This window comes from Echiichthys vipera (genome assembly GCF_963691815.1).
Source record: "Echiichthys vipera genome assembly, chromosome: 1".
NCBI lineage: Eukaryota > Metazoa > Chordata > Actinopteri > Perciformes > Trachinidae > Echiichthys > Echiichthys vipera.
The window spans coordinates 8098571-8121138 of NC_139826.1; the positions used below are offsets into that span (position 1 = coordinate 8098571).

The 22568-nt window shown below is 41.7% G+C and overlaps 1 protein-coding gene across 2 annotated transcripts in view; it reads left to right on the forward strand.

Moving 5' to 3' along the window:
- The first annotated feature begins 8276 nt into the window (after positions 1-8276).
- dpy19l3 (dpy-19 like C-mannosyltransferase 3) overlaps positions 8277-22568 on the forward strand; it is a 79586-nt gene continuing 65294 nt past the window's right edge. Inside the window, exons 1-3 of one of the 2 annotated variants that reach the window (XM_083916812.1) lie at positions 8277-8339; positions 9036-9163; positions 10204-10331. In XM_083916812.1, coding sequence (XP_083772938.1) covers positions 9046-9163; positions 10204-10331 — 246 coding nt within the window. In that variant the 5' untranslated portion in view covers positions 8277-8339; positions 9036-9045. Of the gene's footprint in view, positions 8340-8362; positions 8431-9035; positions 9164-10203; positions 10332-22568 lie in introns of those variants that run through there. The other variant, XM_083916811.1, reaches the window with a different exon arrangement.

Genomic DNA, 22568 nt, shown 5'->3' on the forward strand with positions numbered 1-22568 from the left:
TGGATAATTCGGTTCATGGTAAAATCATCTTTAACAAGGAATCTTAATCCTAATGGTTGTTAGCTGGACAGAAAACTAACTAAAGCTCACCAAAGTTAGTAGTTAGTCTTTCTACTGTTCCATTAATCATCAACTCTTGTTAATCCAAATAAATTCTTAATCCACCGAGTATGTGAAATTACATTTAACGTCATAAAACTAAGGGATTTTTCCTCTCAATGCTGTTTCAGTGGCAGCAATTCATAACCTGCACAACAACCACTAGCACTACTTTTCTTTTATTAATAGAACACAGCCAAATACTGTCCTTCTTCACTAACTCTTAAAATATTCAAACCAGCTGTGTAAATAGACCTTCCAAAACGCTAAACAGTGTAAAATATAAACCTAAAGTTTCTTCAGATTTAAGTTGTTGTAAAACTCACCAAGCTAACGTCACTGGACTTGCGGAGGAACACTGAAAGTGTATTGACTGATGGCATTATTGACCAAGCACAGACCCACATGCTCACATCAAAAACTGGCAAGACATTGGACTATGGATTTTAGTGCAACTTAACAATTTAAGAATGTAAACTTCAACTTGAACATCTGGATTCCCTGGCCCTTTGCTGCACTATCTTTATCACAGAGAAGATAATTAGATAAGTGTTTGTTAGATGAAGCTACCATATAAACCTCATCATAATCCATTCTCTCATTTTTTTTCATTTAATCTTATAATTGAATGGCCAGATGATAAACAGACTGTTTGTAAATTGCCTGACTGACATAACTGAAAAGCTTCCACTATGGTCGACTACGCTGAATGAGGCAGGTCTATCTCGCCAAAAACGCCCCTAATTTGCAAGTGAGTTGCTCAAGAGGCCGTTTGACCAGGTAGAAAATGGCCTTATCGGAGAGTCTCTTTTGTCCCCTGAGATTTACCCGTTGACCATGATATGTTTTGTAAGGATCTACCCCTGTCAAAGGTAGAGAAACAAAGATTTAAAATCTGGGACCATCCACATTTATATAAGGATGGCTTAGATTTTGGACATTTCCGGAAGGATGGTAAAATAAGTTGAGCCCTGCACTCAATTTCCCTGAGGCCCACTCTAATGACTACCTGTGGGCCCTATCAATAGCACAGCTGGTTTAATTGAGCCTTGAAGAATCCGGCAACACAGGAGTCACAAGGGCTTGTAAAGATGGGTGATTCAAATACCTGGCAAGCAGCAGAGGACAACCGGAATCTTCTTTAGGCACTGTTCTTGATTCACAGTTGAAAGGATGACAAAAATGTTGAATCCATTGCCAAACGTAGCCAGCAGAGAATCCACTTACTAAGAAGGCTGAACTCTTTTAAAGTCTGTAACACCATTTTGTTTTATCATTCTTTTATCGAAAGCATTTTAACCTTTCCTTTATCTGGTGATTTGGAGGCCTGTCTGTAAGAGACAAAAACAGCCTCTACAGCATCACAAAGGTCTGTTCTAAAATAATTGGCGTCCAGCAGAGGGACTTGGGTTCCTTGTGGGAGAGGCAGGAGGTCCAGGAAGCTAAGGGAATAATTCCCCAGTATGGCCACATCCTGTCCTCTGAGTTCACGACGATGCCTTCGGGCCGTCGTTTTATAGCACCTATCAGGAGGACAAATAGGTACGCCAAATTTTTTATCCCATCTGCATTTAGGCTCTTGAACATGGACAATGGCAGCCACCCTTTTTAATTTTGTGACATGTGTTTTCTTTTAATATGCCACTTATTTATATGGTAAATTACTATTTATTCTTATTCTTTGTCTCTGTTATTAAATTGTGCCACTCCACACAAATATGAGACAGTGATTTAAGTGTCTTAACCCCCTGGGGATGTGTACTGATTTTGCATATTGTACTCCTGTTGTTGTCTGCTGCTGGTTGTTATGTCATGGTTGTTGTTTGTGTGTTTTTTCCTCTACGCCAGAACTGCTTGAACTGAATTGCTCTCCCGGGACTAATAAAGTCTGAACTGAACTGAACTGAATCTTCTTTGATGTTTGTCTCCTCAATCACCTCACAGCATTTGCTATCGACAAGGAAGCTGTTGTGTGGTTGGGATTGGTTGGGGTTTGTTTTACCTGGCACTTTATAGAAGACCGCAACCCTGCGTCACGTACAAGGCCACGCCCGCTGGCCGGTGAAAATAAAGGAGAAGACCTCAATGTTCTATAGGCGCTAATACGAAAAACAGGAGTGAGTACTCAGTTTCATAAATTTGATTACATTTGAGGAAATACAAGTAATATTTCGAAAAACATTGACAGAATGATGTCAAAAAGATGCAGTGAGTGTGTGTGTGTGTGTCAGAGAGAGAAAGACATTTCCACCCTCATTTCACCTTAGGTGGACAAAGCCTTGGCTGTTTGTTTTGTTTCACAGAGATAAACTAAACAACCATTACATTAACGATAGAGAAAGGGATCGTTGTCATAGATCTGCATTACCTGGTGATTCAAGGAGGTAGGAATAAATCACCTCTGGCCACTGAGTGGGCTCATTTACCCACTTCTCCTCCGGTAAGCCGTATGGACAAACATTCTCTAACTCTTTGATTTTTTCCATAATTAACATAAAATAGGCAAAATCAGGACAGATTAGGCGGGATTTGTATTTACTGCCAGTCAAAGCCGGCAGTTTGTTTTCACCGGTATGGGGGCGTGGCCTCATGTGCTACTGTCACCTATTGTGGTTTTGGTGGAGGTTCATCTCCTTTGGCTCCTTTGCAACCTGCAAACAGTGGCTGCTTCCCTGATCTCACAAGGTGTTTCAGCATGTAGTTTTCGAAGACAAAAACACTGCATGCTTCCAGGCTCTCAAATTTCCTGGCCTCAGATGTCAAGTGCACCAGTGAGTGGATGATGTATATTATGAACTTAATGCCATAAAGTTCCTTGATTCTACACATGAAGTAGGCCATCAGCTCCTAAGCATAAATGTTATGCTCCCGTTGTTGTGGACTGTGGAAGAGACTCAACTGCATATATAGATCATCCTCCAGTATTCCCTCAGCAAAGGCTTACCTGTGTACACAGCAACTTGGCGTAGTTCTGTGGCCTTTTACTATGAATATCCTTGAGCTTCCTGGGTTTTCTAGCAAAGCAGGCAGGACTCGCTTACGGACAACTTCCTGATGCTTCATCTTACTTGACCGACCAACCAACAAACCAACATGCGTGTCTTCCGGTCTTCCTCTATCCACACAATACACTTGCTTTTTTTTTTTTACTCCATAGCAGGCTTGGAGCATGTAATCAATTGTAAAATGGGGTACCATGCCCAGTGGGAGCCTCATTAGTGGTTGTGGTGGAATGTTTTCATTCATCCCTCTTGCTGTATACACCTCAGGGTATCTAATTCTTTCTTCCCATACACCGCTCTGCTCACAGCTGTCACAGCTGTGATAACCCATATACAGCTTGTTGTCTTTTACAAGATCTTTTGCAGGTGCATCGCAGACACCGCACCAAATTTTCATGTTAATGGTTCTACCTTCTAAAGTATCTTTCAGTATCTTTTGGATAAGTAAACTATTTTTCCAAAAAAAAAAAAAGATATCTTGAATCTTAGACCAGGAGGTCGTCCTAGAATTTTAAACAAGCAATTTTGCATTTCTGTCAATGTCAATGTCGGCCACAGGAAAAAAATACTTACTGGAAAAACAGCCATTGTGTCAACTGTCGTAGTCAAGAAGGAAACAGGACTGTTTCTATGGATATAATATAATAATTTGATATAACTATAACCTGTAGATTGCAGCAATGTGCCTGTAGGCATTATCTCATCATCTCATCTCATCTTCAACTACTTATCCGAGGTCGGGTCGTGGGGGCAGCAGCTTTAGCAGGGGACCCAAAACTTCCATTTCCCGGGCCACATTAACCAGCTCTAACTGGGGGATCCCGAAGCGTTCCCAGGCCAGTGTGGAGATATAATCTCTCCACCTAGTCCTTGGTCTTCCCCGAGGCCTCCTCCCAGCTGGACGTGCCTGGAACACCTCCCTAGGAAGGTGCCCAGGGGGCATCCTTACTAGATGCCCGAACCACCTCAACTGGCTTCTTTCAACGCAAAGGAGCAGCGGCTCTACTCCGAGTTCCTCACGGATGGCTGAACTTCTCACCCTATCTCTAAGGGCATTAGTCTGCCTGAAATCCAGAAGAAGAAGAAGAAGAAGAAAGCCATCACTACAGAGTGAAGCGTATCCCCGTTCTGATCATGGACATTGAAAAAAGAATGGAAAACGGACGAAAAAATCGCGCCCATTCATTCCTATGAAAAGCTGCTCCCTAAAGGCCGTCGCCTTTTTTTGGTTCTCGTGAATGTGGGAGGACTTATCGGATGTAGAAATCTTTGAGTTCCTGGGGTGGTCGGTGGCTCAGTGGTTAGAACAGGCACCCCCTAATGTAATTCAAGATTCAAGATTCAAGATTCAAGAAGCTTTATTTATCCCGAGATAAATTATTGTGCAACAGTTTCGATACAAAGGCGGAAAAGGATCAGAGTAACCATAAGCATAAACATAAATCAAATCAAAATAAAGCTAACGTCAGATAAATCAAGCAATGAACCAAGTGTGACAGAGTGCAACAGACGTCGTGGTTAAGCGTAGGTATATACAATATACAACAATACGCGCTGTGCAGTTTAGCAGCAGATTGAATAAAATAAGTACAAACTAGATAAGTGAGAAGGAGCGATAAGTTATACTGTAAGTGTTAAAAATGTTAAAAATGTAGCAGCATGTCGTACAGAACTAAGTGACAGTATGGAACAGTGGAGTGTAGCAGCATTTCGTACTTAAGTCAGTTACAGTAAACCATAGTGAAATGAAGCAGCATGTCCTAAAGTACAGTAAGTGTATCAGCAGATAGTTACAGTACCATTAATAAATAAATATAGTGATGTAGTGGTGATATAAAGAGACAGTGTAAAGTGTCGCAGCAGTAAGTTACAGTATCACAAATAAGTGATGTAGTGGTGGTATAAAGTGACAGTCTGGTATAGCAGCATTACTTACTAAACTAAGTGACAGTACAACTGAATAAAGTGACAAAGTGACATTTTCAGGATACAGTGTCTCCACTGTTCCTTACCTGACTGGGGGAGATGAATTATAAAGTTTGATGGCCGCCGGAAGAAAAGACTTCCTCCGGCGTTCAGTATTACACCGTGGGAGAATGAGTCTATGGCTGAATGTGCTTCTGCTGGAGGTCAGCAGCTGGTGGAGAGGGTGAGAGTTATTGTCCAGGATGCTGTGCAGTTTAGACAGCATCCGCCTCTCAGACACCGCCACCAAAGAGTCCAGTTTGACCCCCAGGACAGAGCCAGCCTTCCTGATGATCTTACTGATCCTCTTTGCGTCTGCTGCCCTCCGTCTGCTGCCCCAGCACACAACAGCAAAGAAGATGGCACTGGCTACCACTGACTGGTAGAACATCCTCAGCATTGTGTTACATACATTGAATGACCGGAGCCTCCTCAGGAAATAGAGACGACTCTGGCCCTTCTTGTAAACAGCCTCAGTGTTCTTGGAAAAGTCCAGTTTGTTGTCCAGGTATACTCCAAGATATTTGTAATCCTGGACAACATCCACAGTCACGCCGTTGATGGAGATGGGTGTGGGGGCAGATTTACTCCTGTGGAAATCCACCACTAGCTCCTTAGTCTTGGTGGCGTTTAGAATCAGGTGATTAGCTGCACACCAGTCGACAAAGGAGTCCACAACGCCCCTGCACTCCTCCTCCTTCCCCTCACTGACACAGCCAACAATTGCAGAATCGTCAGCAAACTTCTGCAGGTGGCAGGACTCAGAGTGGAGCTGAAAGTCTGAGGTGTACAGGGTGAACAGAAATGGGGAAAGAACAGTTCCCTGTGGAGCTCCAGTGCTGCTGACCACAGTGTCAGACACTCCGTCCTGCAGTCTGACATACTGTGGTCGACCCGTCAAGTAATCCGTAATCCAGGAAACCAGGGGAGGGTCCACCTGCATCACCGTCAGCTTACGTCCCAGCAGAGCAGGCCGGATTGGTGTTGAACGCACTGGAGAAGTCCATGAACAAGATTCTCACTGTGGTCCCCGCTCTGTCCAGGTGGGCGCAGGCACGGTTGAACAGGAAGATGATGGCGTCCTCCACACCTAGACTTGGCTGGTAGGCTGAAGGTCCTCAACACAGCAGCTGCAGGTTCGACCCAACATGAAAAACAACAAAAAATAATAGAAAAACCATTGGACACAATGCACAATAAATTTGAGCAGAAGAGTTGTGTTGCTGCTAGAGCCTTGCGCTGGGCCCTACGGAGACGGGACCTACTTTGCTGGATGTGTTTCACTATGGCTCTTTTTAGCCGTGCACCCTCCTTCTCCTGCCCTTAACTCGATTTTTGTAGGGTCTAAAATTATGCCCACATACATTTTTTGGTATGCAAAACATTTGCATACCAATGGGAGTGTTTCAAAGAGTCTTTGTCCAGGGTGGGAGGGGTCTGCCATCATCCTTTCTGCTCGCCTCAATGTTCTGGAGGCATGCATGTTCTGGAGGTACGGCAGGTTGCAGCTGATCAACTTTTCAGAACAGCGGATGATACGCTGCAGTCTGTTTTTGTCCATCCAAGTGCACCATCATCAATCATCATCAGAGGGGGTCTCACTCAGGGAGTAATTCCATGTAGAACTGCCACTGCTCAAAACGATCACTTCTAAAAAATCCGGCCAAGGTGGATGGCCTACGTGACAGAAAATTTGCTTCAATGAGCTTCATGTGGGCTTCCTGTGTGTACAGTTTGTATGGCTACTGATCATTATGGATGCTTTTAAGAGAGAGAGAGAGAGAGAACATTTCTTTGAACCAAACACACTTTAAATTACAATATTTTAAAAATGTTGTCGGGTCTACAAGTCCTTTCAGAGAGCATTAGGACGTTTAAAAAAAAAAACTATCAACAACTATCTGCTATTTGGACTATATGTATGACGAGTTGATCAATGACTCTAAGAGATCCAGACTAAAGTGTTTCAAATCAAGTTATTGTTTCATAACATGTCCCTCAAACACTTCCACGTGCAACTGCTAGATATTCTAATGTAATCTGGTGCTGTAAGGGGAAAGTCACACTTGTATTAACCGGTGGCGCTTCATGGCGTAGACCTTTTTGTGCGGGTTCATGTAAAGGAAAACCTTTTTGAAAACGATCTGGTGTGTACAATGTTATTATTAAAAACGGAGGGGTATAGTAATTTCTGTAAATGTAAATTTGGCTGCAAAATCAGTCCGTCTGTTCTTCTCCCTACTGACAGCTGTGCTATTATAAGGCAGTTTGTGAGTCAGGTTGGCTTCGAACAGTTGATTAATGGTACAGATCAGCTCACACACCAGACGCCGACACATCTTTTGCTTAAGGAATGCTAAAAATGGCTGTTAGCTGTGTTAATATCTAATGATTCAGTTTAAACAAACGTAAAATGGTGATGAATGCTGGTTCGAGGGTTCCACTGTGAATTTTTGCCTAAGGCCCCAACAGACTCTAGAATCGCCTCTAGCGGCGGCGACATGAATAGGCTACTATTGTTTTCATCTTGTGAGACTGCATGAGTGTCATAATGGCACAGAGGGAGCTAACACTGAGGTGGTTTTGTGTATTTTGCCAGGTGTCATGTCTGTTTGGCTGCAGACAGATTTGTCTGTGAAAGCACTGCAACCATGCAAGATACAGTCAGGAAACATTACAGGTGTGTAGTTGAGATCAAAATAAAGGCCAAGTTAGAAAATGGGTGTAATCCAAGCCAGGGGGCAGGAAGTAGGGGGGTAGAAAGTTGAAAGGGCCTCACAACTTTATGCCCTGGCTCAGTTTGGCATCACAGCTTGTGTGATCCCATTAGATATTAGATTATTAGATTGTCCTCCGTTTTTTAATTGTTCTCTTATCCTTCTTTTTCTACCACATTACCAGATATACTCCTATGTAGGGCACAAGCAGAACCGCGTGTAATGTCAAAGCCATAGATAAGACTCCACTCCTTTCCCATGTCTTCTAGTCCCTGCTCATATAGAGGTTCACACCTACATCCATGGTTAACACATTCAGATATACAGTATTATTCTGTCTCCTCCATCAGATGTGTGCTTAAAGAACCCTATGTAAAAACCTCACGCCTTTTATTTATTTTTTTAACAAGCGATTGTCTCACGCTTTTATTTTGAAGGCGGGCTCTGTTGTGTTCCGGTACTGTCCCGTGGTTCAAAGAGACCCAGTGCGGTACGAAGCTGACCGATGAATTCTAACGGGAGGGAAAAAAAGAGGAGAGGAAAATGAAAGAACGAGGTAGATAGAGAGACAGAGAGAAAGAGGGGGAGAGAGGGGGAGGTGGAGGAGAGCTGTCGGACCATCCTACCCGCCGCTACCGTAGAGGAGGGTGAGGCTTGTTCATGGACCGTTGGCGCAAATCGCATTCTTCTTTGTTGCTGTCAAGACAGAAAGAAAACCTGGCGTCCATAACGGGAGCGCGCCTCCGTGCAACGTGCACATTCATTGCCGTTATAATAACGATGTAGAAGTGTGCTACACATGAGGAGTTTAAATCTACATTTTCGTACTTTCTGCTAACGTTATCCTGTGCCTCACTATCCGAATTACTGCAAATATCCCTCCCGATGTTTCATAAGGGACTTGAACATGTACTGTTATGTTTACATCTGACGTAAATGCGGTAGGATGAATGTAGTTTGCCGGTGATGCTGGATGCTGTCAGTGTCGATGTGACGATTTAACGTTATTGTGGCCGCGATGCGTAAGCAGGCCTGTTCACCCCATCTATCAGACTGAATAAAAGGCTCCAGACAGTGAAGGGAAACAAACAGTGGTGCAGCTCGTTGTTTGCTTTGGCTCAGATTGCACAAGTGCACGAGCTGTTTGTGTGTTGAGGATACGTGCTTGTGTGTGTCTTCACTTGGTATCTATCACGTTTGTGTGTGTGTGTGTGTGTGTGTAATCAGACACAATTCCCCTGTCTGTTTGCAGTGTTTTCAACATGACGGCCCTACGTCAGAGGAAGGGCAGTAAGGGGAAGGAGCCCCCCCTTGGTGCCGAGTTTCAGTCCCAACAGTCCCACTGTTGCACCGATAATCATCCAGAGAAGATCTTGCACGGTGAGTGAGCCGTCCTCCCACCCAGCTGATTTACATACACAGGGGTTATGTGCAGCATCAGCAGCACAGCCTATGATCCCTTTGGCCGAGGGGTGAGCTTCGTTGGCCCCATCCGCTCTGCTAAAGTGTCCTTGAGCCAGCTCCAGGGCCAGTGTTCTGTCTATCTGACCGTGACCTCTGACCTGCCGTGGGTGCAGATGGGAAGGGAAGCTCTCTGCTGGGTTTTAATAAAATCTCACATTTTTTTTAACTCTGCTGGTTAAAGCCTGCACTCCTACATATTTGTACACGATTATACGTAGTCACTGATCAATAATAAACTGAGGCTTTTTTTTGTAAATTCTCAAAATGAATGCCATTTTGATTGTATCTCGGTGCCCAGCCATGTCTCATCAGCGACAGCTAGTGAGTGGGTGTGTTTCTTTGTGTGTGTTGGTGTGTATGTGCATGAGTGTGTATGTATTTGGGTATCTCTGTGTGTATATTTGTAGGGGTGGGAGGTTGAGGAGGGTTTTCATGGTGTTTCTTTGTTTTGTTTTTATTATATGAGGCACTTTGTGCTTTGTATCAACAAAAAAAACATCTGGTGTTGTCATGTCGATTCAGCGGCAGGGCTGAGTGCAGCGATCATGAATATGCTTTACCACAGTCACTACCAAGTGCAACTTTCCTCCAGGAGAGACTGTCACAAAATGCACGCTATTAGCCCCATATTTGAATAATACTGTGTCTCCACCCCTCTAATGACCACCGTCTTTTCGCTCCAGTGTGACCGTTCAGGACAGGTATAAACAATTTAAATCACTGACTTGGTGAATAACATAGTAGTACATAGTTCTGCTCAAGCATAACCCTCAGCCGGCACCTGTAATACCAGGACCCTGAAACTGAAGCTGCTGCATGGAATTGAGCCATTATTCATTTTATTATTTACACCTGTGTTTTGTTTATGTGTCTCTGTTTAAGTACTGTATGGGAAATATTAATGATATAATGGTGGCTGCCTTTACAGCAACAACAATGATTATTGTCACCTGCAGGTGATTGGTCATGGGGAGCAATAATCTGGACATCAGTTGGTTGGTCTGTGTCTGTTGGTCTTGGCCTGCTGTGCTGTATCTACATGGCCACACTACATGAGAACGATCTGTGGTTCTCCAACATAAAGGTAAAGGCCCTTCGCTGTTACAATCTCTAGTTCAAGTCCCCCTTCGTATTTTGTAGATGCTCCTAGTGAAGAGCCAGTGGGGATACGGGTTGCTGTCCAGTCCTTTACTCAGCTACCTGCTATAGCTCAAAGTCCCCACTGGAAGGGTTTCAGGACAAGTACGGCGGATACAACTCGTGTCACTTTACAAACTTTTATTGCGCACACATCGCAATAAGCATCCACACACTAGATAGCCTGAATGCTACCGCTACGCTAGCCTATCAGGTTGGTGACATTAATGAGTTAGATAGGAAGTAGGTTAGTTAGGTTGTAAACCTGCAACAAAAACACAGGCACAAAACCCAGAATTAACCAATGAGATTATACAATTGGGATATTAATTCTTGATCTAAATTACTAGCAATGCTAGTTTATAGTCAGTCACTGGCAAGGCGTACCTGTCCTGACCATCAATTCAATGAAAATGAAACCTAAAGGCGAGCCGTATGCACACTGATTAAGCATACACAGACACGCAGTCTGGAGACCAGGAAAGGAAAATAAAACAAACCCGTGACCTGGCATGATTATAGCATATATGAAATATAACATAAAATATGCCTGCATTTGGAATAAGGTGGTGAATGTACAGACTGATTTTCGCAAATAGCCCCAGAACATAATCATAACACCTTATCACTCTTAATAATAACTTTTAAAATAAACAATGATCACACCTGCTTGAAAGTTCTACAGTTGCCGTGCCTCTTTGTCAACATTAATGCCATTAGTAATACCTGAGCTTTTCCTACTAAAACAACTCAAATGTCTGCTGCAAAAAAAAGCCCATTGCAGCAACCACAGCTGTACTACACAGAAGTCCTCTGATTGGGCGAGTGGTTAGAAAAAAGAACCAAACACATTGGCTTTTCCAGAGCTGATGATGAGGGCTCGGACGGCACACACATTTCTTAAACCAATGACAACAGCACATAGCTAGACCTGCAAAATCAGACGCCTATCACCGCTGGTGTTGAGTGATGTAGAATGGCAGTGGTGTCCTATGGTTGACCAGACCCTGAACCTGGAGCCTCTGACAACCACAGCCAGTAAGCTTGCTAGTTAACGTTACAGTTAACTCGAGCTAACAAGTCAGCAGCCGTTTTCATTTACAGTGAGTGAGCTGAGGATAACGTTAGACACACCAGCCAACAGGGTCGTTTCTAGATTATTGGGGGCCCTATGTTTTCTTTATTTTAATCTATATTTTCAGATGAATTTGAATAAAAAGTTTTGTGATTGATCATCTTATCAATTTTGTCATTGTCAATGTTTATAAATTCTGGACGGTCCAAATTTATGTCAGGACTGCATCGATTGTATTTTGTGACATTCTAGTAGTACCATGAAAAAAGAGCCCCAAAGTAGCTAAAGAGTCAGCCACCTCACTTCCTGCTCACTTTCTTCTCTCGAGAATGTGCAGTACTGATGGGGAACTCTCAAGTAATTGTATAGGGGCAAGTAGCTTTATGATAATAAAAAACACAAATGCTGAACCCCTGATTGTGATGTTGATGGTGAGAAGGCTGAGAAGATGGGGGGTGTAGGGTGTTGGCGGCCTGCTGTGAGGCTGCAATTTTCCTTTGTTTGGTACTCTTTTGCTTAATTTAATTTTATTGAAATTCCTTTTCCAGCCTTTGTTTCTGTAAACAGTTTGTTAATAAATGTCACTTTTTTTGGACTACTCCTGCTTATCAACCTGCTTCTTCAACATCCTTTTTAAATGGTTTCTGGTGCCAAACAACCTCATCTGCCCTTTATATGAGAACCAGAACCAGAAAGGAATACAATTAGCGCTGCTGTTAACACTTAACACATTTTTATGGTGAATCATTATGTGATGACTTGTGTGCCAAACCCTTTGTCCACTGATGTCCATGTCTCACTGTTTAAGAAGTGTTGTGTTCTTACTCAAGGAAAGCCATACTGCTTCTTGAAGTTAAAAATGTATTATAAAAACGATAAAGAATTTTCTGCCTGGCCGAGGGGTCTCTCTGGGGTTAAAAATCGCATTCATCCTGGCTTTCAGCCAAGCTGTTGCTGCAACCAATGAGCCAGAAAGAGCACAGAGAGCCCTCCCTTCACAAAGTATTTATACAGCAATAAAGTTCATTGGGTTGTTGTGATTGGTTCAAAATGTTGCTGTGGCAGTCCCTGGTTCAGGCTTTAGAATGTCAATCACTTCCAGACTGGCTCTTCTTCGTTCACAAGTTAAATTCAACGCCCCCTGGTCACACGTTTCCTCCAATGAACAGCCAGTTCCTGTAGAAAGAACCTTCCCTACTCTGTGGCTGGTCCCCTCTCATCTTACTTCACCCACTTTGAACCTGGAGCTTATCTGCAACATCCTTTAGTTATGATATCTGTGTTAAATTGATAATAATGTGAAAGCATGCTAAATCATTTTTATGTAAATTCTAAACATACACAGTGAGTAATAACAAAACGTATTATATTGTGACAAAAATAAACACTCCATGTTTAAAAATCCCCACAGTAGGAACTGTAAACATCCAGGCTCTATGTCACACTAACAATTTAACACCAACTATTGGCACGGATACTTGGTGCCAGCTCAGGAAGAAGATCTTGGAATGTTGAAAACACATGGACCCTTTTATGTCTTTTATGAGGCACTTGTTAAGAAGCACCAGAGAGTTCTGGATTGATGTATCTGACACTTTTATATGGAGGTTATCTAAGGATGTGACATCCGTGTGTGAGATTCATCAGCCACATCACAGCTGTGGATATTTACAAATGGAGAATGTCTCCTGGTTTTAACATTTTAAAAGCAGGTACATTTTGCTTATCTCAAGAAGAAATGTAGCTTCAACATAAGTCAGACACATCCCTCATCCAGTGTTCTCAGTAAAAAACATGTCATGAACACGTCATCCTGAAATGGGATGATTGTTTTTCAGTGTGCTGCAGCGGATTGATTTTCAAGCCCATTAAATGAACCACATCAAGTCCTGTGTTACCGGTGGTAACACAGACCTTTTTTAGAGTCTGTTCAGTGTTGTACAGCAACAGAACACTGTGCCCTGCCAGGTATGATGTCATTTTTAAATCCCCCTTCCAAAGATTCACCAACACTCTGGTTCAGACTGAGATATGCATAAAAGACTTCCATCTGGTGGACATGGCAGAACAGATCGCTCTGGCAGTCATAACTGGGGCAACGTGTATCTAGCATCTGTTGTTTTTGCCTAATTTAGCGGGGCAGTAATAGTCATTTGTTGTGGTAGATGATTTAGTCAACTAAGAAAAGGAATGCAGGTCAGTTGGTATGGCCTGGTTAAGTCTCATATAATGTTAAGATAAGATAGAGTTTATTGTCCCGGATGGAATTTGTACTTTACCATGGTTAAATGAAGGTTGCTTAGAGTATGTTTGTTAAAGTATCCCTGAGGTATTAGACAACGCAAAAAAATCTTAAAGCTAAGAAATATTAGTTTTACATATAGTAATAGCTAGCTAACTCCTACTGTATTCAGGTAGTAAAATACTTTACTTTCTTGAAAGCAGACATTACCAAGTCACTGGCCAGTGGATTAGCTGACATATTCTCATGCTGAGTCGTGGTGGATGGACTAAACCATTTTCGCCCTTTTGCCACATACATGAATCCTCTGTTATATGTATGGACTGGTCAAAATCACTACTGTTTATTGGTATGAGCTGTTTTTTTTTTTTTGTTGGATTTGTCATAAGAAAGTGCAGGTGAGGAATCCCTCTGCCTCCCAATGTGCAGTATAAGTTGTGTTTCAATTTAAAATGCAGCCACTTTGAAAGTTTCTTAGCACGTACTCTTAAATGGATTTACCAGGCTCCTGACTCAGGGCCAACAAAAGGCCGGTCAGACGGCTAACCGAAGTGGGCTTTATGGAAGTTGTTCAGGTACCGAAAGAGCACAGACGCTCACATCAGCTAGTTCCCTCCCTTGAGAAGTACTCACTTTCTGTGAAGTTAGTACTTTTACCGTTGTGTTAAAATATAATTTAGCTGGTATCACATCTGTGGTCTTGTTTAAGTAGCAGCAGCTAAACATATTTTGGCACCCAAAAAAAGGCACCTATAAAAAAAGAATCCATTTCAGTTTTAGTGTATTTAGAATATTTTTGGTAGCTTTACCTTGACAGCCTGTTCCTTTCTCTCTCTTTCGGCTGTTCAGTCTCCCTCTGCAGAAGTTCTTCTTCTGTATAGTCCAGCTCATAGAGGGATCCTCTTGACTCCGTTGTGAACAGCATTTCATCATATTATAGTTTACAGTTTATTCCATGAACTTTAGAAAGTCAGACTCAAACAGCTGATCTGTGGAGTAATATAGTGCACACACTGCTTATGCATAGAAATACGTTAATCAAGTAGAATGTAGTGTCATTGTAAATATACCGTGCACTTAAGCTGATATTGATGTTTTTAGTTTGGCCTTTTTTTTTAAATTGACTAAGGTATGTTTTGCTGCAGTTGCTGCTTCTGTGTTGGTACAGTAATCTGTCTGCTTCTCCAAACTGGCAGCATGCTGACCATCATCTATTGTTGGTAATACACTGGCTATGGAGAAGTACCTCATACAACCACACATCAAAAAAGCTGAACTCTCCCTTTTAGGTAAAAGTAGACTTCCGGGGATTAGGCTCTGTCCGGTTTGCCATTTAGGGCTTTGATGGATGGAGGACAAAGACGTTCTTAAAGCTGTTAAGCCTCCACCGTGGAACTTGGAAGCGTCTGCCTGAGGGGAGAAGCTGATGCTCAGGGTGACGGTGGAGGAAGATTTGTGACCAAGTGGAGCCAGTAGGCAATATGTGAGAATTAGACAATAGAGGAACAGAATCTTTATTCATATTTGATCACAGTTTGTTAGTTCACAGCAGTCACTGACACTGTGTCAGAGCCTGCTCGGCTGTGAGTGGTTGTTGGAAGCAGTGAATCGGAATCTAACATGAATTTTTCACTGATCGACTGTCTCATTGTGCTGTCAGGATATAGTGACAGTTTCAGCAAATATGAGAAAAAAATATTTTATTATAGAAAGTTACATGCTTTAAGTGTGGGAGTATTTTAGACGGTGACACAACAATGTGGTGCTTTGTTAAGTCTGCAAATTGGAAATGCCTTGTCACAACAGTCTATGGCTGCTATGAAGGAACACTTCCAAAGCACTTCCCCAAGACAACAGTAAGACAGCACCTGAGAAGTATTTGTCCACACGCAAGCATGTTATATTAAGATTATCCAGAGCTCTACAGCCTCCTCATTAATGAGCTCTGAGATCATCAACACAAGCTTAAAGTGTAATTCCAGTGCAAAATCATCCATGGTCTTTTTCGGCACGTATATACATTATAAGCCATCAAGACAGTTTTTCTTCCTGTAACAACTATTAACAGAGAAATCCGGTAGAGTCCCTAACAGCCGGATGTGGCTAACACTGATTAGCTCGGGACAGTTCGGGACAAAACGGCTTTTTTAACCACTAATACTGCTCATGATAAAACCAAACCTCTGCAGTAGCATGATAAGAGTCCCTACACAGTAATCAAACAACAACGTAGTTAGTGAACCCAGAGTTTATTAAAAGAGAGTTTTGATAGACTTACTAGCTGGCCCTGGTACCAGCTCCTCTCATAGTAAAGTCCATTCAGGTCGATTACCAAAGTCAATCCAAAAGAAAGGAGCCCATTGGTGCTTTGTTTTATGTGTAAGGACTCTTCTCATGCTGCAGAGGTTTGGTGTTATTTTAAGCAGTATTAGTGGTTAATGCCTTCACCGTACTGCCCCGAGCTAATCAGTGTTAGCCACGTCCAGCTGTTAGTGACTCTACTGGATTTCTGCGTTAATAGTTCATACACAAGAAAAACTGTCTCAATGGCTTATTTGATGTATATAAGTGCCGCAAAAGACCATGGGGTGATTTTGTGCTGGAATTACACTTTAAGAGTTTTTTTTAGTAATCACTTAACATTTATTTTCCAAATGTTACCTCATCGCCCCCATGCTAAAAGTTATTCATGCACTGCTGTTGTTATGATTACGTAAGGTTACATCATAAGTCATCCAACGTTGTTATTCAACCGTTTTTATATTTACGGTTTACTTTAGGGTGGGTGCAAAAACAGTTTAACATTGCACTCTGCAAATTATTGCAATTATTTTCTCTGTCCTACACTGATGCAAAATCACATTTTCCAGTGATTATCTTATGCATATTACTCCAGTAAGAATACAGTTTCTACAGTTCTAAGAAAGGGTTGGGATGTCTTAAAAGTGTTTGAAAAGATGATTGAATAAAATATTACTAATAATAATAATAATAAATTGTTATATTAATCAGGTAATAAAAAAAATCATTAGATTAATAAAAAAATCATGCAACCCTAATCGACAGGCTAAAGATGTAAAACTGGTGATTTTGGATTTCTCTGAATCTGCTCACAAAGTCTGAATTTCACAGTTTAGTGGAAACTTTTCTGTGTCTACAAGAAGTGGTGAGTCAAACTAGTGTCCGTAGCAGAGTTTCATATGCACAAATTGGTTACGATTTTGTGGAAGTGTTACAACGGAATAGTCTTTACTTTTTTTGAAGGAAAGAAGGGAGAGCGTGGAATAAAACAAAACAGCCTTCATAGTCTACGACTCTGTTTCTCATGCAAGGCTCAGTGCATCTTGACCCACATAGAGGCACAAGATCATTAGTGAGTTTCTGTCACAGAAAGACAAAGCAGCAAATCTGGTTAATTGAGAGGATTCCGTATGGAGTTTGTGGTTTGTAGACGTATGCTGTTTTCTCTTTGTGTGTGGGTGTGTGTGTGTGCGTGTGTGTGTGTGAAGGGGAGAGGCAGACAGATGATTTCGTTCATAATAAATACAAGTCACTTTACAGGCCTGGGGAACATTTCCCTGAAATGTTCTCATATTAGTCGGCTCCTGGCTGACATCATCGCACATTGCATGCACATGTAGGTGTAAGTGTGTGTGTGTGTGTGTCTGTGTGCTTCTGTTAATGCTATCAACGCCTCTGTCTTAAGACGTTTACACGGAGCCGGCTGAGTCTGATAATGCTGTTTACATGTGAAAAGATGTAGTGTCCAGCTAACGCATTGTTCAGACGGTTGTGGCTATGCCATTTGACACTGCGGTCTGACCTTACCTTGAACTTCATGCTGTTGCTTCCTCAGCTAGTTCCTCAAAGATCCACTCTCACTCGATCTCACTTTCACTCTTCCACACATGCTGTCTCAACAGCAGGGCCAGACCGCCATGTGTGCCTCACCAGATCTCTTTTTTTCAGCGCCCGTGTTGATGGGTTGAAGCAGCCACACAGCCTGCTTGAGCAGTGCGGCTGAGCTGTGAGTCGGCTACAGAACATCTAGAGAGGCAAAGTCTGGCTTAGGGACAAAATCTTCTATCTCGATATAGTTCATGTCATGTCTCAATTTCAACATATATCACAATACAGCATGTTTTCTGGTGATTTCATAAATACACTTTTATATGTTAAGCCTATTTTTGTATACTCCTATGTGAATTAAAAACTTGACAAAAGAAAATTTATATTTTCTTATTTTATCAAGAACTTAGGTGCGAAATGAACAGTTTCAAGTGAAATTACAGAAAGAAAGAAAAAACATTCCAGCTACACACCGATTTTGTTTACATGCATGCACACAAATAGTGTGATGTAAAAACAAAACCGCTATCCTCAAATGATATTCGCTCAAAATATTTAAGAAAATATTTTCTGAGAAATTAAACTTTTTTTTCAAATAAAGCATTTGCCTGTTATTATCAATTCAGAGTGATGTAATTGTATATCACAATATCTCGATGTTGATTCAATTCAATTCAATTTTATTTACAGTGCCAATTCAAAACAAAAGTTATCTCAGGATACTTACCTGATTCCATCATGTTTCAAAGTCCAAATATCTCTGACATACACTGATAAACTGAAAGCCATACTGAGAGAATGATTTCACTCTGACATGATGACAGCAGCACTGAAAATGAAGATGTACCTGGGGCTTGTGATAATGAGGAATTCCTTTTTGTACTATTTATTGATCAGTTCATAAAACAGAACCTGAGCAAGAGAACGACGTAGCTAGCTCTGCAACATTAACGCTGAGAGTGAAAACGGTAAAGACACCTCCAAGTAGCAGTCCCAACAGAAGTTAGGAATGATTATGGAACTTCATATGGTTATCTCTACTTTGCTGCTATAAACACACAAGTAGTTTTCCTTGCCAATTTCCAACTTGAAGATGAATGAAGATGTCACAAGCCTTGCACTTTTCTGGAAAGGGCTTGGCTTTTGTTGCCCTGGCTGGAGAAAATGAAAGAAGTTCCACGACTTCCAAAAGCTGTATGACGCTCTATTGCATGAACGACAACATAACAATGGAGCTGTTTGCGCAGTGCAAACAATGTTGCAATGAGCACAAGCAGGTGACTATAATAACTGAATAAGTCGGTAGGTGTCAAGTCACAGTAGACAATGTGTGACAAATAAATAAATCAGACATCTAAATGTGTGTAAAAAGTCTATCAATGAAAATAGTCAATTTTGTGAGTTATTGTTGATAAAATAAGAAATTATTTTGTTTTTAATACATGAATCGGGTAGCTAAAGAAGAAAAGTTTGAAAAAAACAACCTTACATTAAGGGATAAATCTGCAGGAGCAATTTATATTGTGATTAAAAAGTGAATAGTTCTCATTCCACACATAATACACATCGAAGGAGTAGAGTTTAGTAAATGTTAACTGATATACAAGATTGATGATTAAAAGTATTGCATGACATTACATTAAATGGTCCATGCAGACTTTAGAAACTATTTCTGATGGACGGTAAACAGACATAATTAAATGAGAGCAAATCCTCTTTTTCTTTAAACAGATAATCAGGTTTAACGGCATTTAACCTGATCATTTTAGGCTGGTTTAGGGTTGGTGTAAGGGATATATTAAGGTTATGGTGTATCTGTACACACATTAATTTTGGAATTGGTTTAACCCTTTCAGCCATCTGTGGTCCTTGCAAACATATCCACACGGTTGACCTGGTATAATAATAGTAATAATACATTGTAGCAGTGTAGCAGTAGCACTGTTGCCTCACAGCAAGAAGGTTCCAGGTTCGCATCCCGGCCTTGGGGGGCCTTTCTGTGTGGAGTTTGCATGTTGTCCCCGTGTCAGCGTGGGTTTTCTCCGGGTTCTCCGGTTTCCTCCCACAATCCAAAGACATGCACGTGTTAGGTTAATTGATGACTCTAAAAATTGCCCTTAGGTGTGAATGGTTGTCTGTCTTTGTTCGTCTCAGCTGGGATCGGTTCCAGCCACCCCGTGATCCCGACAGGGATAAGCGGTTGAAGATGAATGAATGAATAATTATGTGTTGTAACACATTCATATCAACATTAATTACCAGTACTTAATACTTGATCTGTAGTGATGTTCAAAAAAGGCTTCATGAAGCACTTTCTTAATTTTCTGAGCCCACTAGATGGCGCTCTCTATTCAAGAAAGGGTTGAAAGCAGGGCTGTAAACTAACTTCTTGGCTAACCTGCCAAGATGACCTAAGGTTGAAAGAATCTACTGGCCAGGTTCATCTTTTACAAATAGCCAAATAATAAATTGCATCTTTTTGTTGCATATGCATTTGTTTCATTGAGATAACAGTATTATATAGAAAGACATGCTTAGAAAAGAGGCCGAAGTGTTATTTAGAAATACATTTTAATATTATTAATTGAATTTCAAAACATTGTAAATTGAAATCTGTGCAAAACTTTGACAAAGGAAACACTCATTAATGACTTATCAGAACTACAGATGGGACCGATCTGATCCAGTCTGCATCTCTGATCAGAAATCCTCATCACGGTCTTCAGCAGACCCCCTCTCAGACACCCTCTCTGCACCACCATGACTGAGCTCTTGTGCCACAGCATCATAGCCACCTATCTCCTCTGTGTTATTCCTCTTTGATTCAGCCACACTGGGAATGTGCCGCCACATTGCTTAGCTCGAATCACAGTCACTGTGGCAGACTTTTAAAGAGCGGTGACACGTACGCTACGTTGCTTCTGAGGGGAACTATTTTCTACAGTGGTGACGTGGCTCACAACAAATCAGCGGTTTTGTTGTGTGCACACAACAAATCACTGGTTTAGCGATGTTTGTTACCGTCATAATTGATCATTTTATAGCTGCTACACTGTTTTGCTATATCATACATAATTTATTGCACGAGCACGACCATCGGGACAAAGATTTACCCGCCCTGTGGCATATAGCCCTTCAAAATTAAGTCGCATGGGGAATATTTTAGTCGCATTTGGCGAGTGCGCCCGCTAGTTTACAGCCCTGGTTGAAAGAATACAGATGCCATTTCTTGGACCTTTTTCTTTAAACCAAGAGTGCCTTCTAGTGGGCTCAACAAATACAACTAACGGTTCATGAAGCTTAATTTCTATCAATTATGATTAAATTATCGCCCCTCTAGTCTCGCCTATTTTCACAGCATCACGACAAGCACGGAACAGACAGTAAATTATCTTTTACAATCATATTGACATCACAACAGTGTAAAATATGTCATAGTCATAAACAAAATGAAGATATTTATATTTAACTCAACACTTTCAGTTTCAGATTAAAACCCCTCTAGTGTTTCTTTGTTCAGAATCTTAACTTTTTCTGTCCAAAACAAATGTAAATGACATTTATAATGAAATTAAAGGAAACATTTGATTATTTATTGTCATTATCATTGGCAAAGTCAGTGGAGAAAGCAGAACCGCTGTCTGTCTGGACACCACAGGCGTGCGAGCTGCAGCACTTTTAGCGAGTTCGTCACACACTGCTCATGCAGGGAGTCTGGCCCGGGCTTTAAGAAAGTTAGGGTCAAGTAGAATGGAAAGGAGCGTGAAACATGCTGGAAAGTAATTTGTGAGTTTGGGAGTCCTGCCTGCTTGGTGTGTGTACTTTGAGGTTGTTGCTGTCTGACCTGGCCCTACATGACTAATGGTATAAGAGTGTTTGGCAGTCTGTGGAGAAGCCTTTGTTGAACAGGGCCTGGTTTTAATAATCTAACATGTGGCTTCCTCATCCGTTGTGTTGTAGAGGGAATGTGGTAGCAGTGTTAAAGGTTAAAGGGTCTGGGGGGTTCATTATCAAGTTCTTTGCACTCTTTTCTCTCAGTGTCCTTCACACACACACACACACACACACACACACACACACACACACACACACACACACACACACACACACACACACACACACACGCGCACACACACACACACACACACACACACACACACACCCTTAAAGTGCTTATTATCACCGGTCTTCCTCTGAAACATGCAGAGAGACAGCTGGCTTTATGTGGCCTTTCGAATCCATCAGGTGTGAAGCTGTGTCCATGTCGGTCCTCAAGTGCAGAGTGGAGTTTATTTCAGACTCGCTCACAGCTCAACGCCGGTTCCAGATCCACTGACAAATGTTCCCTGCATTTTCCGAATGATGTTCCAGTGCATTCCCCTTGCTTATCCCCCCCCCCTTATTCTTTTCCTGTGTGCATGTGTGCTTTTATAGACAAGAGGTCACCAGTGGTGACTCCTTTCTTTCACTCCCTCTGGCTGCTCCAGTTATCTGCAGCCCAGCCTGTTGTTTTTAGACTTGCTGTGGCTCAGTACTTGTGCCTTGCTTTTCTTTTTATACTTTGTAGCTGGTTTGTTGAGAACAAGTGCTTTTTGTTTAGAAGTGTCTGTTGGAGTTGAAGGGAGGCAGATGTTGGTCCTTATTTAAGCTCTGGCCAATGCTGGACGGACCCTCGCTTGGATTCTTCAACCACTGCATCAGAGAGATGGGAGTTATTCAAAGAGCCATAAAGAGGAACTGGTAACAGTGAGAAATGGAGAGAAGAGGATCGGTGCCTTCTGAGAAGTGAACTAGCTTTCAGGGTAATAAGCAATGTGTGAACTTGTTAACTAGGCCTATTCTCTTTGACCTTAATTTAAACTGAGGATTAGCCATCTCATCAGAGTTCTTGGTGAAAAGCCAAGGTTTGTTTTGCCTCGAGCAACCTCAAAAGAAGGATTGGAAAGGAAACTTAACTGCTCATTCCCTCGGAGAAAGCTTTTGCATATTTCCTTTGGCAAGGAACTTGAAGTGATTAA